The 18,834-nt window shown below is 45.9% G+C and overlaps 2 protein-coding genes across 7 annotated transcripts in view; one reads left to right on the forward strand and one right to left on the reverse strand.

The window, feature by feature from the left end:
• The window catches only part of POLR3F (RNA polymerase III subunit F), a 47,388-nt gene extending 39,170 nt beyond the window's left edge, over positions 1-8,218 (reverse strand). The window contains exons 1-2 of one of the 2 annotated variants that reach the window (XM_073557443.1): positions 7,964-8,218; positions 1,020-1,137 (exon numbers count right to left, since the gene is read on the reverse strand). In XM_073557443.1, the coding sequence (XP_073413544.1) occupies positions 1,020-1,108 (89 nt within the window). In that variant the 5' untranslated portion in view covers positions 1,109-1,137; positions 7,964-8,218. The remainder of the gene's footprint in view (positions 1-1,019; positions 1,138-7,963) is intronic. The other variant, XM_073557442.1, reaches the window with a different exon arrangement.
• The window catches only part of DZANK1 (double zinc ribbon and ankyrin repeat domains 1), a 114,345-nt gene continuing 102,494 nt past the window's right edge, over positions 6,984-18,834 (forward strand). The window contains exon 1 of one of the 5 annotated variants that reach the window (XM_073557440.1): positions 6,984-7,059. The gene's annotated coding sequence lies outside the window, so the exon portion shown is untranslated. Of the gene's footprint in view, positions 7,060-7,707; positions 7,908-8,335; positions 8,496-18,834 lie in introns of those variants that run through there. The other 4 variants (XM_073557439.1, XM_073557438.1, XM_073557437.1 and 1 more) reach the window with 4 other exon arrangements.

An 18,834-nucleotide genomic window follows, 5' to 3' on the forward strand; every position in this document is an offset into this window, starting at 1 on the left:
CACAGCAGCAGGGGATGACAATGGAAGTCACAGGCTCCCCCCTTTAAAACACAAAAGACCAATGAATAAGGGCCCGTCACACATAGCGACTCACCAGCGATCCCGACAACGATATCAACGTGTCAGGATCGCTGGTGAGTCGCTACATGATCGCTGGTGAGCTGTCACACAGACAGCTTCACCAGCAATCAGGACCAGCAACGCCCAGCGCGCAGTGTCGCTGTGTACTTAGTTACCAGCGCGCTGATGCACGGAGCTGGTAACTAAGGTACACATCGGGTTTCTAAGGGGCGTGCGTCTCTTAGATACCTGATGTGTACCTTAGTTACCAGCTCCTTACATCAGCGCGCTGGTAACTAAGGCACACAGAGGGTTTCTAAGCACCGCGCCGTGCTTAGAAACCCTGCGTTTACCTTAGTTACCAGCTGATCGCTGGTCTCCCGCCTGTCACACGCAGCGATGTGTGCTGGCCAGCGGGAGACCAGCAACCAAAAAAATGTCCAGGGCTTTCCAACAGCGATCAGCGATACCCGGAGGGGGGTCCAGTCGCTGGTAAGTGTCACACACAGCGATCTCGCTGGTGAGATCGCTGTTACGTCACAAAAATTGCGACTCAGCAGCGATCTCGCTAGCGAGATCACTGTGTGTGACGGGGACCTAACTGTTATAAAATATTGTTCTGCTGTCCTATGTGGATTTTCTCTGGATAGATAGGCAAGTATGCATACAGCTGAAAGTAGCAGCCACATGCGCTCTCATGCACTTTTCGTTGGCTGAGATGTGTAACTGCAGATTTTCCCTTCTTATATAAATTTGTTTAAAACAAATAAAACTGCTTCACCGGGTTTACGAGATCTATTTAATAATCCATGCAGATTGTATTGTGAAATTTGCTCATATAGCCATCAACAATTGCACATTAAGCTGCTGTCAATGCCAAACCGCCTCACTCAGTTTTGGCAGCACCTTAACTGCGCTTCGACCGCATTGTGTGAAGACAACCTTATAAAACTACTTACAATAGACAGCAAACGGTTAATGGCCATAGCTCGCTGCTTGGCTTCAATATGAGGCATCTCATTTTGGATGACTTGATCAGTGATTCCATGCGGGAACTGCTGACAGAGCTCAATAATCCTGAAACAGATGAATAGAACAAAGTAAGTCATCAGACACTACAGAGATCCTGCACAATCAAAGACGCACAACACTCATTAATTGTGGTGTCTTTAAAGGGTTTGTCTATCGCCGCTCACTTATGCATTGGGAATCGTGTCTGCACATAGAATCCTAGAATATTAGAGCTGGAAGGGACCTCCAGGGTCATAATGTCCAACCCCCTGCTCAATGCAGGATTCACCACACCATCTCATATCTGTCCAGCCTCTGTTTGAAGACTTCCATTGAAGGAGAACTCACCACCTCTCGTGGCAGCCTGTTCCACTCATTGATCACCCTCACTATCAAAAAGTTTTTTCTAATATCTAATCTGTGTCTCCTCCCATTCAGTTTCATCCCATTGCTTCTCGTGTTTCCATGTGCAAATGAGAATAAGACCAGTAGAAGCGCCACTGCAGCGCGAAACAGCTGTCGTCATCTCTACTCCTGCTCCCATCCTCCCTATGCCGATGTTTTAAAGAAATAGAATAAAGAAGATTTTAACCGGTGAGTGCCATCTGTATTTCTTTTTTGGTGAAGCAAATGAGAATAAGGATGATCTTTCTATAGTGTGACAACCCTTCAGATATTTGTAGACAGTTATTAAGTCTACTCTTAGTCTACTTTTTTGCAAGCTAAACATTCCCAGATCCTTTAACCGTTCCTCACAGGACATACTTTGCAGTCCACTCACCATCCTGGGAGCTCTTCTCTAAACTTGCTCCAGTTTTTCAATGTCTTTTTTAAAATGTAATGCCCAAAACTGCACACAGTATTCCAGATGAGGCCTGAGCAAGGAGGAGTAGAGGGGGATAATGACTTCACGTGACCTAGACTCTGTGCTTCTCTTAATACATCCCAGAACTGTGTTTGCCTTTATTGCTGCTGCATCATTGTTGACTCCTGTGCAGTCTGTGATCTATTCCTATATCCAGTGTTTTCCACAAGTGCTGTTGCTTAGTTATATTGTATAGATGTAGTTTTCGTTTTTCTTGCCCAGATGTACAATTTTACATTTCTCCCTGTTAAATACCATTCTATTAGTCGCTGCCCATTGTTCAAGCTTATGCAGATCCTTCTGAATCCTTTCTCTGTCTTCTCTAGTGTTAGCTAGCCCTCCTAGTTTTGCATCTTCTGCAAATTTGATGAGTTTACATTCAGTTCCTTATCTCGATCATTTATAAAAATGTTGAACAACACTGGACCAGGACAGAGCCTTGTCGTACTCCATTTTAACTCCTTTCCAACATGCGCTATATATATGGCACTGCGGGAGCTGCGTTCCCTCAAACCACCATATGGATACACTGTATAGATACAGAGCTGTGATTGCTAAGTGAGATCTGTCACCCTGCAATGACATCCATGATCGGTGCTAGCACCTTTAGCGGGTGTTTAACCCATGATGCCGCTGTCAATAGTGACAGTGACATCACAGGGCATCGCAGAGGGAGTGAGCTCCCCTGTAATCTCATCTGCATTGTGTTGATGGTCTTCACGGTGACCCCCCAAATCCTCTCTTATTGCTTTTGGTCTCCCTTGCAAGCCTCACTACATTACTGGCTTTAGCTCCTCTAACGCTTGACCTGCATTACCTGCAGATAGCATTACATTCTTCTTTAGATATGATCCCATCTTTACAATTAATATACCGGTACATTTTTTTTCCTTTTTAACAAATGTTTAAGTTCTGTGTTCATCCTTCCTGGTCTCTTTAAATGCTTCCAGTTCCTTCTTTTCAGGATTGTTCCTGATTGACATTCTTGCTGCACAATTGGCAAAATCTCCCATCCTTCTTTGACATTTTTGTCCTTTATAACAGCCAGCCATTAGACCTTTCCTACCCTCATTTTTATGCCATTAAAATCTGCCTTTCTAAAGTCCAACCTTAAAGTCTGAGTCCATGCTTGTCTTTCTCCTCTTGTAATCCAAAATTCGTGGATAGCATGATCGCTGTCCCCTAAATTCCCAGTTGTCGGCAAGATAAGATAAACATTTTCTGGACCCACTACTTTTGCCTGAGAGAGATTTCCAACAAATATTTGGATACTTTAAATTTCCCATGATCACTATGTCATACTTTGTGAAAAGAGTTCATCCATATCTTCCGTCAGTCCATGTGGCCTACAGTAAATACCTACAATGGTGTCTATCCTTTCTGATCTGCTCTCCTTACCCAAACAGTTTCTGCAGAGCTACCATTCGCTTTAGCTCGGATCTCTGTGGAGATATACGTTTTCCTAACATACAATGCAACACCTCCTCCCCTCGTTACGCCTGTTTGTAATAAATAAGCTGTAGCCTTCAAGGTTTGTATACCAATCATATATATATCATGCCACCAAGTTTCAGTGATGCCTATGACATCATATCTTCCTTCCTGTATTAGCAGTTCCAATTCTCCTTGTTTGCTTCCCATGCTCTGTGCATTTGTATAGACACATTTTAGTTTGTAGTCGGTTTCCCTTGCTCTATTTTCATTCAGAATTTGTTGTTTTTGTTCTTAATTGCCACTTCTAATGGCAGGATTCTCAAAAGAATTCATTAGCTGCATATTTTTTTTCTAGCTGTACCTACTCTACATACTCTCGTCCGTACATACCTGTAGGGACGAGAGTATGATTAGTGGGAAATGTACACCTGCTCCATACATTATTCATGTGCCAATCCAGCGTCATCAGCCCCCAGATGCAGAAGTGAGGGTCATCAAACAACACATTTAATGCAAGGTCACATTAAATTGCCATTATCAGGACTTGCAAAGTCCAGCACTGTCGAACGTCACTGTCTGATCGATCTTTACGATGATTTTATTAAGCTTTTAGCACTGCATAGTGTTGCTGACCGGTGGGGGTCTGGGTCATGACATCCCACTGATGAGTCAAAACGCCGTTCTGAAGTTGCAGGTAAAAGCTTCGGCGAAACGCACGTTGGCAAAGCACAGAGAGCGGGTATGTACCATCCTCCTAAATAGCACCTTATTCATGCACAGGCACTTATTTGCATCTTCCTCAGTCATCAGCCACTTTTTAGCACTGGTCATTTAGCATCAGGCAAGTAATCATTTCATGTTTGGTATCCATTATTTTTTTTTTTACCTCTATTGATTATTTTAAAAACTTGAATTAATGACAATGAGAGTGGTTCAAATCCATTGGGCCCAGTCATCATAACTAAGGTTTTCATTCATTTATTCTGGCTGATACTTTCTTCCAGGTATAATTCATGCATTCCACTCATTGTAGGACTCATTTTACCTAATATGGTGCGCTCCTTTCCAAAGGCCTCTCATCAGTATTTATATTTAAAACGCATTATTTATTACCTTATTTACTGTGTTTGGCGGCGCATGCGTCCTTTTGACGGTGCGCCGACCAGCGCCAAACGCAACCTGTTGCATTTTGGTTGCGCTCGGCGCACCGCCAAAGGACGCATGCGCCGTCAAACGCATACTGTGCACGGCCTGCGTCCCCAGTGATAAAGATAGGGGACGCAGGACGCATGCAGCGTCATGCGCCCGTAGGCGGAGCTACTGGCAGAGGCGCGGCAGGGGGCGGGGCTTAGCGGCGGTCGTAAACGCTAATGTGAAACTAGCCTTAAACATTATTTGTAGTCGCGTTTCATATTTGTAGGTTGTACATTCCGAATGTTCACACATTAATTATGTTTGCTTTGTGTTAATCTGAAGCTCAACAATGCATACAGGGTCGGTGGACGGGCTCTAGGGGTCCGGACATTCACTCTCACAGAGCTCTGTACACCCACTATTGCACCCGTCAAGGTGTGTGCAGCTCACGGAAGAGGTTTTCACTGATTGTGGGGGTCTAAGGACATGGACCCTTGACGGTCAGCAACACTATGCAGAATCTATAATATAGAAGACATGTTAAGAAAATGATAGTTACATTTTAAGTTCTTACATTCTATTCTGCCTGTTCTTGTTCATGTCAAAAACCCTCCCGTCACATAAAAGATGGAAGTGAGGAAAAGCACAACAACTCTAAAAACTGCATCAAAAGGCACCGAGACGGACCCTATACTAACTAGAGGGACCTCTACTTCAGTCTCCAGCAGTTGTGTGGCACATCTGTTTTTAGCATTATTCCACTTTTCTGGTCCTGAAAAACCGAATGTAACAACGACTCGTGAATGTACGAAGCCGGACAAACACTGATGAGTTCTGATGGACGTTTTCTAAGAAAGTAGTCATTCATTCATTGAAGACTGAAAGCTGCTTCTAATCTGTTGTCTAATGGAGACCTGCGCAGCCAAGTCGGGAAGAACCGCGCCAAGTCATACAGCTGTTTGGCTTCGTATAGGACTGCAGCTGACAACGGCCAGACAAATCCAACACAACAGCTCAACTTTTTTTTTTTTTTTTTTTCATTCAGTTGCGAAAAAAGTGCCAAATATCATAACATTGTCCAGATCCAACTTCTCAATCTCTAGAGTGTTATCAATTTATGCTCCAGTACGTCGGCAAAGAGGATGCTTTATATGACTTGTGGAGCTCTCTAATAAATATCCGTATCAGAATCTTTCCAGGAAAACTTCTGATATGGATATTTATTAGGGAGCTAGAGTTCTAGTCCTCTCCCTCTCTGAAGAGAGAATTTACCAACTAGTGCGGTGCGTCATGTTAATTAGAGCGGCACGTCAGTACGGCACACGGCACGTCAGTACGGCACACGGCACGTCAGTACGGCACACGGCACGTCAGTACGGCACACGGCACGTCAGTACGGCACACGGCACGTCAGGTCAGTACGGCACACGGCACGTCAGTGTGGAGCACGGCAGGTCACTGAGTACGGCGGGTCAGTACTGCGTGTCAGTAGTACGGCACGTCAGTGCGGAGCGCGGCACGTCAGTGCGGAGCGCGGCACGTCAGTGCGGAGCGCGGCACGTCAGTGCGGAGCGCGGCACGTCAGTGCGGAGCGCGGCACGTCAGTGCGGAGCGCGGCACGTCAGTGCGGAGCGCGGCACGTCAGTGCGGAGCGCGGCACGTCAGTGCGGAGCGCGGCACGTCAGTGCGGAGCGCGGCACGTCAGTGCGGAGCGCGGCACGTCAGTGCGGAGCGCGGCACGTCAGTGCGGAGCGCGGCACGTCAGTGCGGAGCGCGGCACGTCAGTGCGGAGCGCGGCACGTCAGCGCGGCACGTCAGTGCGGAGCGCGGCACGTCAGCGCGGCACGTCAGTGCGGAGCGCGGCACGTCAGCGCGGCACGTCAGTGCGGAGCGCGGCACGTCAGCGCGGCACGTCAGTGCGGAGCGCGGCACGTCAGCGCGGCACGTCAGTGCGGAGCGCGGCACGTCAGCGCGGCACGTCAGTGCGGAGCGCGGCACGTCAGCGCGGCACGTCAGTGCGGAGCGCGGCACGTCAGCGCGGCACGTCAGTGCGGAGCGCGGCACGTCAGCGCGGCACGTCAGTGCGGAGCGCGGCACGTCAGCGCGGCACGTCAGTGCGGAGCGCGGCACGTCAGCGCGGCACGTCAGTGCGGAGCGCGGCACGTCAGCGCGGCACGTCAGTGCGGAGCGCGGCACGTCAGCGCGGCACGTCAGTGCGGAGCGCGGCACGTCAGCGCGGAGCGCGGCACGTCAGCGCGGCACGTCAGTGCGGAGCGCGGCACGTCAGCGCGGCACGTCAGCGCGGAGCGCGGCACGTCAGCGCGGAGCGCGGCACGTCAGCGCGGCACGTCAGCGCGGCACGTCAGTGCGGAGCGCGGCACGTCAGCGCGGAGCGCGGCGGGTCACTAAGGAATACGGCGGGTCAGTATGGAGCACGGCAGGTCACAGGAATACGGCGGGTCAGTGTGGAGCACGGCGGGTCAGTGTGGAGCACGGCGGGTCAGTGTGGAGCACGGCGGGTCAGTGTGGAGCACGGCGGGTCACTGAGGAATACGGTAGGTCAGTGTGGAGCGTGGCGGGTCAGTGTGGAGCGCGGCAGGTCACAGGAATACGGCGGGTCAGTGTGGAGCGCGGCGGGTCAGCGTGGAGCGCGGCGGGTCAGCGTGGAGCGCGGCGGGTCAGCGTGGAGCGCGGCGGGTCAGCGTGGAGCGCGGCGGGTCAGTGTGGAGCGCGGCGGGTCACAGGAATACGGCGGGTCAGCGTGGAGCGCGGCGGGTCAGCGTGGAGCACGGCGGGTCAGCGTGGAGCACGGCGGGTCAGCGTGGAGCACGGCGGGTCAGCGTGGAGCACGGCGGGTCAGCGTGGAGCACGGCGGGTCAGCGTGGAGCACGGCAGGTCAGTGTGGAGCGCGGCGGGTCACAGGAATACGGCGGGTCAGCGTGGAGCACGGCGGGTCAGCGTGGAGCACGGCGGGTCAGCGTGGAGCACGGCGGGTCAGCGTGGAGCACGGCGGGTCAGCGTGGAGCACGGCGGGTCAGCGTGGAGCACGGCGGGTCAGTGTGGAGCGCGGCGGGTCACAGGAATACGGCGGGTCAGCGTGGAGCGCGGCGGGTCAGCGTGGAGCACGGCGGGTCAGCGTGGAGCACGGCGGGTCAGCGTGGAGCACGGCGGGTCAGCGTGGAGCACGGCGGGTCAGCGTGGAGCACGGCGGGTCAGTGTGGAGCGCGGCGGGTCACAGGAATACGGCGGGTCAGCGTGGAGCGCGGCGGGTCAGCGTGGAGCACGGCGGGTCAGCGTGGAGCACGGCAGGTCAGCGTGGAGCGCGGCGGGTCACAGGAATACGGCGGGTCAGCGTGGAGCGCGGCGGGTCAGCGTGGAGCGCGGTAGGTCACTGAGGAATACGGTAGGTCAGTGTGGAGTACGGCGGGTCAGTATATCCCAGCGGGGCCGCAGCAGCACCTGTTCTCTATCTCAGCCGCCTCTCCGCTCTCTTGCTTCACTTTCACCTCCGCCATCTCCCCTCTCCTCTCCGGGATATCCACGCCGCTAAATGCGATCGTTCAGAGTGTCCGGACTCACACTATTGTCCTGCGCCTGCGCACAACAAGCCTTATTCACCGCCGGACATCTTGTTTATGGGCTAGTAGATAATATTTTAGAGCCTCATTCTCTCTAAATGCTAAAACAGAAAGTTTCCCTCCTGAACTTTTAACACAAAGCCTTATTCTAATTCTTAATTATCTTTGTATTGTGCACGAAAGACTCTGCCCTTATTAAAGATGGCGGACAGGGGACACTCCTTTTCTTCCACGTCTTTCCGTTCCGTGAATGCAGGGCGGGGAAATGTTCCGCATCTTTGGTTACTACGGCAACGGAAATGTGCCAATCACTGGACTCGGTCCTGGCGAGGTTGAGGCTCCGCCGGGAGAAGCGTCTGTAGTAACGGGATCTGGGAGTGACCGGAGACACTGAGCGGCGCCGTGTGCAGCCTGTAAGTGGGGAGGCTCGGGTATGGGGGTAACAATGGCTTTATAGGTCACCTATAGCCGGCCAGATGGAATGGAGCAGGCAGATCCTGATAGATCTCCCCAATTATTGGCCGATAAGGTCATCACACGTGTACGATGTTCTCCCCGGTAGTCCCGGGGTTTATGGCGCAGAGCTATGTGAGGTTTGTTCCTTCTCCCTGGTGGTCTTTGCACAGGCTCAGACCTACAGGACGATGACCTCTGGCAACGTCCATCCTGATCATTACCCTGTGCTTTTTTTTCTCCTTAATTTCAACTTTCAGACCACACGTCTGGCAGCCTGAGATTGCTGGGTGGCAATCATTGCAGGGAAGTGCAGGGGAATAGGGGCGTAATGTGACCTCTGGGATTATCGCCTCCGCCACCTCTCGGGTATCATCACTGTGACAAGCAAGTCGGCAAAAAAATGTGACTCTCCTGCATTGCACTTGAATATAGAGCGATATGTGGTCGCATGATTTGTGCCGTGGCCAAAGTTGCGTGTCTATCGAGCAATATATGGGGCCCATTATACTGTATGGAGCAATATATGGGGCAAATTATATTGTATGGAGCAATATATGGGCCCATTATACTGTATAGAGCAATATATGGGGCCCATTATACTGTATGGAGCAATATATGGGGCAAATTATATTGTATGGAGCAATATATGGGCCCATTATACTGTATGGAGCAATACATGAGGCCCATTATACTGTATAGAGCGATATATGGGGCCATTATACTGTATGTAGCATTATATGGGGCTCATACTGTATGGAGCATTATATGGGGCCATTATATACTGTGTGGAGCAATATATGGGACCCATTATACTGTATGGAGCAATACATGAGGCCCATTATACTGTATAGAGCGATATATGGGGCCATTATACTGTATGTAGCATTATATGGGGCTCATACTGTATGGAGCATTATATGGGGCCATTATATACTGTGTGGAGCAATATATGGGACCCATTATACTGTATGGAGCAATACATGAGGCCCATTATACTGTATAGAGCGATATATGGGGCCATTATACTGTATGTAGCATTATATGGGGCTCATACTGTATGGAGCATTATATGGGGCCATTATATACTGTGTGGAGCAATATATGGGACCCATTATACTGTATGGAGCAATATATGGGACCATTAGACTGGAGCATTATATGGGGCCTATTACACTGTATGGAGCATTATATGGGGACCATTGGACTGTATGAAGCATTATATGGGGCCCATTATACTGTATGGAGCAATATATGGGCCCATTTGACTGTATGGAGCATTATATGGGGCCCATTATACTGTATGGAGCAATATATGGGCCCATTAGACTGTATGGAGCATTATATGGGGCCCATGATACTGTATGGAGCATTATATGGGGACCATTATACTGTATAGAGCATTATATGGGGCCTATTATACTGTATGGCGTATTATATGGAGACCACTATACTGTATGGAGCAATATATGGGCCCATTAGACTGTGTGCACCATTATATAGGGCCCATTATACTATATGAAGTGATATATGAGGCCCATTAGACTGTATAAAGTAATATATGTGGGACATTATTCTGTATGGGGAATTATATAGGGCCCATTATACTGTATGGAACACTATATGGGACCATTACACTATATGGGGCATTATATGGGGCCATTATACTGTATGGCACATTATGTAGGCCCATTAGACTGTATGGAGCATTATATGGGCCCATTATACTGTATGGAGCATTATATGGGGCCCATTAAACTGTATAGAGCATTCTTTAAGGCCATTATATACTGTATGGAGCAGTATATTGGCCTATTATACTGTATTAAGCAATATAGGGGGCATTATATACTGCTTGCAGCAATATATGGGACTTTTATTCTGTGTAGAACAATATATAGGGCCATTATTCTGTATGGAGCAATATATGGGGCCATTATTCTGTATAGAGCATTATAAGAGGCCCATTATACCGTATGGAGCAATATATGGGACCCATTATAACATATGGAGCAATATATGGAGGCCATTATTCTGAATGGAGTAGTATATGGGGGACATTATTCTGTATGGAGCAATATTTGGGCCCCATTATACTGTATGGAGCATTATATGGGGCTCATTATACTGTGTGGAGCATTATATGGGACCCATTATACTGTATGGAGCAATATAGAGGACCCATTATACTGTATGGAGCAATATATGGGGCCATTATACTGTATGGAGCATTGCATAGGTCCATTATACTGTATGGAGCAATATATGGGGCCCATTATACTGTATGGAGCAATATATGGGGCCCATTATACTGTATAGAACATTATTTAGGGCCATTATATACTATATGGAGCAGTATATTGGCCTGTTATACTTTATTAACTATTATAGAGGGCCATTATATACTTCTTGTCGCAATATATGGGGCTTTTATTCTTTGTGGAGCAATATATAGGGCTTTTATTCTGTGTGGAGCAATATATAGGGCCACTATTCTGTATGGAGCAATATATGGAGCCATTATTCCGTATAGAGCATTATAAGGGGCCCATTATACCGTATGGAGCAATATATGGAGGCCATTATTCTGAATGTGGCAATATATGGGGCCACTACACTGTATGGAGCACTGTTTGGGCCATTATATATATTTCTGTATAGAGAAATATATGGGGGCATTATTCTGTATGGAGCATTATATGGGGCCCATTATACTGTATGGAGCAATATATGGGACCCATTTTACTGTATGGAACAGTATATAGGCTACATTATTCTGTTTCGAACAATATATGGGGTCCATTTTACTGTATAGAGCAATATATGGGCCCCATTATACTGTATGGAGCAATATAGAGGGCCCATTATACTGTATGGAGCAATATAGAGGGCCCATTATACTGTATGGAGCAATATATGGGGACCATTATACTGTACGGAGCAATATATGAGCCCCATTATGCTGTATGGAGCAATATAGAGGGCCCATTAAAATGTATGGAGCAATATATGGAACCCATTATACTGTATGGAGCAATATATGGGACCCATTATACTGTATGGAGCAATATATGGGGCCCATTATACTGTATGGAGCAAAATATGCGCCCCCATTATACTGTATGGAGCATTATATATGACCCATTATACTGTATGGAGCAATATATGGGGCTCATTATACTGTATGGAGCAATATATGGGGCCATTATACTGTATACACAAGCAAAATGGAATTGGAGCAAAAAACAAACCATCAAGTATAAAAGACAAATATTCTTTATTAATCCATATAAATGTAAAAAATATATATATGCCAATAATAAGGTCTTAGAGAGGAAAAAGGCAAGGAATACTGCGGCTGATACAGGGGTACACAGAAAAAACACTGCGGCCAAAAATCAAGAATGTACACATCTACATAAAGGAATAAAAGGGCAAGTCTTAAGCAATGCGTAAATACAGCAAAGAATGGGTCAATAATCAATGTGCCAATGCATAGCAATGACCAAATTAGCATGCCCGTTTGTAAAAGTATAGGTGCCGCTTACCCATGGTCGCTGGTGTATCTGTGTGCTTCCCTGCAGACCCCTTGACGCGTGTTTCGCGTTAGGTGCTTTTTCAAAAGGGGCTGTATTTACGCATTGCTTAAGACTTGCCCTTTTATTCCTTTATGTAGATGTGTACATTCTTGATTTTTGGCCGCAGTGTTTTTTCTATGTACCCCTGTATCAGCCGCAGTATTCCTTGCCTTTTTCCTCTCTAAGGCCTTATTATTGGCATATATACAGTACAGACCAAAAGTTTGGACACACCTTCTCATTCAAAGAGTTTTCTTTATTTTCATGACTATGAAAATTGTAGATTCACTCTGAAGGCATCAAAACTATGAATTAACACATGTGGAATTATATAATTTAGTCCTGTTTCACACATCCGTTTGTGTCCATCAGTCGAAATACGCTGTTTTGCAAAAAAAACGGATCCGCCATTTTTCTTGGCGGATCCGTTTTTTTTCCCATTGAATTGCATTACCGGCGGATCTTGACGGATGGCCATCCGTTGGATCCATTTTTTTGCGGATCTGCCAAAAATTTGACATCCGCTGACATGCCCGAACGGACGATGCAACGTTTTTTCGGCCGGCAGGATCCGTACTTCTCACTGCGCATGCCTGAAAGACTTCACTCAGCTGGAAATTTAACCCTAAACTCTGTTCTGGCAGCTGAAAAAATTATCTCTCTCTCTCCTTTGCACGCTCTTGGCATTCTCTTGATGAGCTTCAAGAGGTAGTCACCGGAAATGGTTTTCACTTCACAGGTGTGCCATGTCAGGTTTAATAAGTGATATTTCTTGCCTTATAAATTGGGTTGGGACCATCAGTTGTGTTGTGCAGAAGTCTGGTGGATACACAGCTGAATAGACTGTTAGAATTTGTATTATGGCAAGAAAAAAGCAGCTAAGTAAAGAAAAACGAGTGGCCATCATTACTTTAAGAAATAAAGGTCAGTCAGTCCGAAAAATTGGGAAAACTTTGAAAGTGTCCCCAAGTGCAGTGGCAAAAACCATCAAGCGCTACAAAGAAACCGACTCACATGAGGACCGTCCCAGGAAAGGAAGACCAAGAGTCACTTCTGCTGCAGAGGATAAGTTCATCCAAGTCACCAGCCTCAGAAATCGCAGGTTAACAGCAGCTCAGATTAGAGACCAGGTCAAAGCCACACAGAGTTCTAGCAGCAGACACATCTCTACAACAACTCTTAAGAGGAGACTGTGCAGCAGGCCTTCATGGTAAAATAGCTGCTAGGAAACCACTGCTAAGGACAAGCAACAAGCAGAAGAGACTTGTTTGGACTAAAGAACACAAGGAATGGACATTAATTAGACCAGTGGAAATCTGTGCTTTGGTCTGATGAGTCCAAATTTGAGATCTTTGGTTCCAACCACCGTGTCTTTGTGCGACGCAGAAAAGGTGAACGGATGAACTCTACATGCCTGGTTCCCACTGTGAAGCATGGAGGAGGAGGTGTGATGGTGTGGGGGAGCTTTGCTGGTGACACTGTTGGGGATTTATTCAAAATTGAAGGCATACTGAACCAGCATGGCTACCACAGCATCTTGCAGCGGCATGCTATTCCTTCCAGTTTGCGTTTAGTTGGACCATCATTTATTTTTCAACAGGACAATGACCCCAAACACACATCCAGGCTGTGTAAGGGCTATTTGACCAAGAAGGAGAGTGATGGGGTGCTACTCCAGATGACCTGGCCTCCACAGTCACCAGACCTGAACCCAATCGAGATGGTTTGGGGTGAGCTGGACCGCAGAGTGAAGGCAAAAGGGCCAACAAGTGCTAAGCATCTCTGGGAACTCCTTCAAGACTGTTGGAAGACCATTTCCGGTGACTACCTCTTGAAGCTCATCAAGAGAATGCCAAGAGTGTGCGAAGCAGTAATCAAAGCAAAAGGTGGCTACTTTGAAGAACCTAGAACATAAGCCATATTTTCAGTTGTTTCACACTTTGTTGTTAATTATATAATTCCACATGTGTTAATTCATAGTTTTGATGCCTTCAGAGTGAATCTACAATTTTCATAGTCATGAAAATAAAGAAAACTCTTTGAATGAGAAGGTGTGTCCAAACATTTGGTCTGTACTGTATATTTTTTTTACATTTATATGGATTAATAAAGAATATTTGTCTTTTATACTTGATGGTTTGTTTTTTGCTCCAATTCCGTTTTGTTGGTATATACCATTAGTGGGAGCGTTTCCATCTTTTTATTTTTTCTGACAGGTAGTATGCCTTAGTCTTTGGATAGAAGCAACGGCTTCATTATTTACTATAGACACTCTGTGCTAATTTTGACTTTTTGTTTCCATTATACTGTATGTAGTATTATATGGGGCCCATTATACTGTATGGAGGATTATATGGGGCAATTATGTACTGTGTGGAGCAGTATATGGGACCCATTATACTGTATGGAGCAATATATGGGCCCATTAGACTGTATGGAGCATTATATGGGGCCCATTATACTGTATGGAGCAATATATGGGCCCATTAGACTGTATGGAGCATTATATGAGGCCCATTACATTGTATGAAGCATTACAAAGGGGCAAACCATTAGACTGTATGGTGCATTATATAGGGCCATTATACTGTATGGAGCAATATATGGGCCCATTATACTGTATGGAGCATTATATGGGGCCCATTATACTGTATGGAGCAATATATGTGCCCCCATTATACTGTATGGAGCAATATATATGGGGCCCATTATACTGTATGGAGCATTACATGGGAGCCATTATACTGTATGGAGCATTCTATGGAGACCATTATACTGTATGGAGCAATATATGGGCCCGTGAGATTGTGTGCACCATTATATAGGGCCCATTATACTATATGAAGCGATATATGAGGCCCATTAGACTGTATAAAGTACTATATGTGGGACATTATTCTGTATGGAGCATTATATAGGCCCATTATATTGTATGGAGCACTATATGGGACCATTACACTATATGGGGCATTATATAGGGCCATTATACGGTATGGCGCATTATGTGGGCCCATTATACTCTATAAGGCATTATATGGGACCATTTTACTGTATGGAGCATTATATGGGGCCCATTATACTGTATAGAGCATTCTTAAGGGCCATTATATGCTGTATGGAGCAGTATATTGGCCTATTATACTGTGTTAAGCAATATAGGGGAGATTATATACTGCTTGCAGCAATATATGGGACTTTTATTCCGTGTTGAGCAATATATAGGGCCATTATTCTGTATAGAGCAATATATGGGGCCAGTATTCTGTATAGAGCATTATAAGAGGCCCATTATACCATATGGAGCAATATATGGGACCCATTATACTGTATGGAGCATTATATATGACCCATTATACTGTATGGAGCATTATATGGGGCCCATTATACTGCATGGAGCAATATATGGGGCCCATTATACTGCATGGAGCAATATATGGGGCCCATTACACTGTATGGAGCAATATATGGGGCCCCTTATACTGTACAGATCAGAATATGAGGCCATTATATACTACATGGAGCAGTATATTGGCCTGTTATATGTTATTAATTATTATAGGGGGCCATTATATACTTCTTGCAGCAATATATGTGGCTTTTATTCTGTGTGGAGCAATAATAGGACTTTTAATCTGTGTGGAGCAATATATGGGGCCATTATTCTGTGTAGAGCATTAAAAGGAGCCCATTATACCATATGGAACAATATATGGAGGCCATTATTCTGAATGGGGCAATATATGGGGCCACTACATTGTATGGAGCACTATTTAGGCCATTATACTATATAGAGAAATATATGGGGGCATTATCCTGTATAGAGCAATATATGGGCCTATTTTACTGTATGAAGTATATGTTGGACATTATTCTGTATGGAGCATTATGTAAGTGTCACGGCCACGCGTGACTGGAAACAGCGCCTCCAGCAGGGCGGATTTAGATGACATGCGTGACCCTGGATACACCGCCTCCTGTTTGGCAAATTTAAATAATAAAACATGCAGCTAGATACACCACTTCCAACAGGTGAATTTCGGAAATACACGTATGTCTGGAAACACCGCCTCCAGTAAGGCGAATTTAAACAATAAAAGGGAAAACCTGGGTAACAATAACAATGGTGGCCCTGCGATAGGGAAACGGGGAAGTGGAGACCTCCTGCACTCCCCTGAGTCAGTGTCTCTACACTCCTAACGTTCCCTAGGCCGGTTCTGCACCGGGCGACGATCAGGAACCTAAAAACCCTGACTCGCCCTGCACCTAAACCCTCACTAGTGAAGTGGACTTTGCGGAAACTAATCCCACCACTGCACTAAAACACACATAAGGAAAAGAGACAAAACAGGGGAACACCACTTAGCTTTGCTCTGTTGCTTACGCTCCCAGCAACAGAGCCCACCACCTGCGTGCATCTTTTCCTCCAACCGGATCCAACACCATAGTGCAGCCTTGGAGCAAACAGAGTCCACCACCTGCGTGCAGCTGTCCAGAAACAGAGTCCAGCATATGAGTCCAGCTTTCCAGCAACCGAGTCCAGTATAATGAGTGCAGCACTACACCATAGCTGCCACTCCACCAAGCCATGCAAGAACTCCTTGCTGACACCATAGCAGCAACTCCACCAAGCCATGCCAGCCCTCCTCGCAGACACCATAGCTGCCACTCCAGGAGTCTCACTGAGCTGCCCGGGACTCTTCTTCAGCTCCATCCTTCACCCAGGCTTGCTTGTAACTGAGGACTATCACCAACAGTGATTACCACACCTGACACTCTTTTATAGAGCAATCACACCTGTTTTATAATTACGTGCACAAAACTAAAGTAACCCAAGTGCAATGACCCTAATGGCCACCGGGGGGGGGAAACTGGAACTGAAACCACCACAATGCAATGACCCTAATGGCCACCGGGGGAAACTAGAACTGAAACACACAGCCAAAGGAATAAAAAGGTTACTTGTGCATTTTCTCTGTCATATCCAACCTGGATCATGACAGTAAGGTCCATTATACTGTATGGAACATTATATGTGGCCATGAGAATATATTTTTTCTATAGTATAGCATGGTCTAGGTATAGGGTATATCTGAGATTAACTTTCTTTGGTTTTCTGGTTGTTTTTTGCTACTTTTATTTTTTTATCTTATATTCTCAGCACACTCTTCCTCCTCTTCTGCAGTTGGCCAATGGTTGGTATCATTCGCTGCTCTTCCGGGCTCTATGACAACTCTTGCAGACAACTCTCCTTTAGGGTGTACTTTCACAGGAGTTGTAGGCATCGTCTCCGCTTGGAGAAGTCACGCTGTCCACCAAGTACGTAGCCTTCAGAATAGCATGCAGGCCGTGAGCAGGATTTGTAGTTTTGGAAGAAGAGGTGAATCCTTGGTCGTATTCTGTTAATGTGGATAATAGGAATGACTTGTTAACGCAATAATACACTTATATTATATAGTAAGGACATATAACTTTATGAATATCAGCATGTTTGCTCTCCCATGTCGACTAAGTGATTACAGAACATTTCCATTGCCCCCTTGTTATTTCTTTTAGTACTGGCTGTAATCTTTAATCTGTCATTCAGTCTGATACTGTGAGTAGATGAGATAATGTTTCTATAGGATATGTGTTTCCTGACGTGTACTGGACACTGACGATTTGTATGAATGTTGTGTATACTGTTACTATACAACTTTACCTAAAGAGATATACTTACATTTGGTAATGGAATCAATAGATCACATCCACGTAATAATACAGCCAGGATTGAAGTTCTTCCAGATTCTGCTCTAATATCTGATATCTGGACTGCAGTTTTATCTTACTGGCTGTGTGGATCGAGTATGGTGACTGTGAGATATACGGTCCTCGTCCTGGGAGGTGCTCAGTATGAGCCGTCTACCTCTCCATTTTCGGCAATATGCTTGCTCATCATCAATACTTATCTATGGAGACAGAAAAGACATTAACCGAAAAAAAAACCTGCAGTATAAGATGGTGTGCATTCAATATATAGGAGCATGTTCACACTGGCCATTAATCAGACAAGACCTAAGATAGAAACAAAATGGACATCTACCTGCTGAAAGTAAATAAGTAAAAGCAATAGTGCATATAAATAACATGGGAGACTTATTAAACACTCATTTTGATCAAAAAGCAGAAAAGCCATCTCACCAGCGTTAAGATGTACCCACATCAGGATGGTCCTAACCTCTAGTATTAAAACCTTACCATGTGTCCAAGTAGCGTCAATGTGAATAAGGGCCGAGCAGGACCGGGGACCGAATATGGACACCCAGCAATGGGAAGCTGTATAAATGTAATGTTTATATGATGACGCTGGTGGGATGGATTTACACTTTTTCTGATCAAAAATGGTGTTTACTAAGTACTTTGTTACTTATATGCACTATTGCTTCTACTTTTTACTTACAGCGGGGTATATGTTCATTGCGTTTCTATCTTAAGAATAGATAATAGACAGAAAAGGGCAGGAAACTCCATTATTAGAGGACGGGCATGGATTATTAGTGGAATGTTAGACCCTTGTCTTCAGTAACCTCTTGGTGTCAGAATATAAATTACATTAATATATACTTTATAATTATATGAAAATATAATAATCCTCTTACCTGTTTTCACACCTTGCGCACAGGTAGTTGTGCATGCCGTTGTCGTTATGTGTGTGATACATGCTCACTGGTGGAAGCCCAGGGTG

Source organism: Dendrobates tinctorius, unplaced genomic scaffold, assembly GCF_039654945.1.
Source record: "Dendrobates tinctorius isolate UK_male_01 unplaced genomic scaffold, ASM3965494v1 ptg000250l, whole genome shotgun sequence".
In the NCBI taxonomy this organism is placed as follows: Eukaryota; Metazoa; Chordata; class Amphibia; order Anura; family Dendrobatidae; genus Dendrobates; species Dendrobates tinctorius.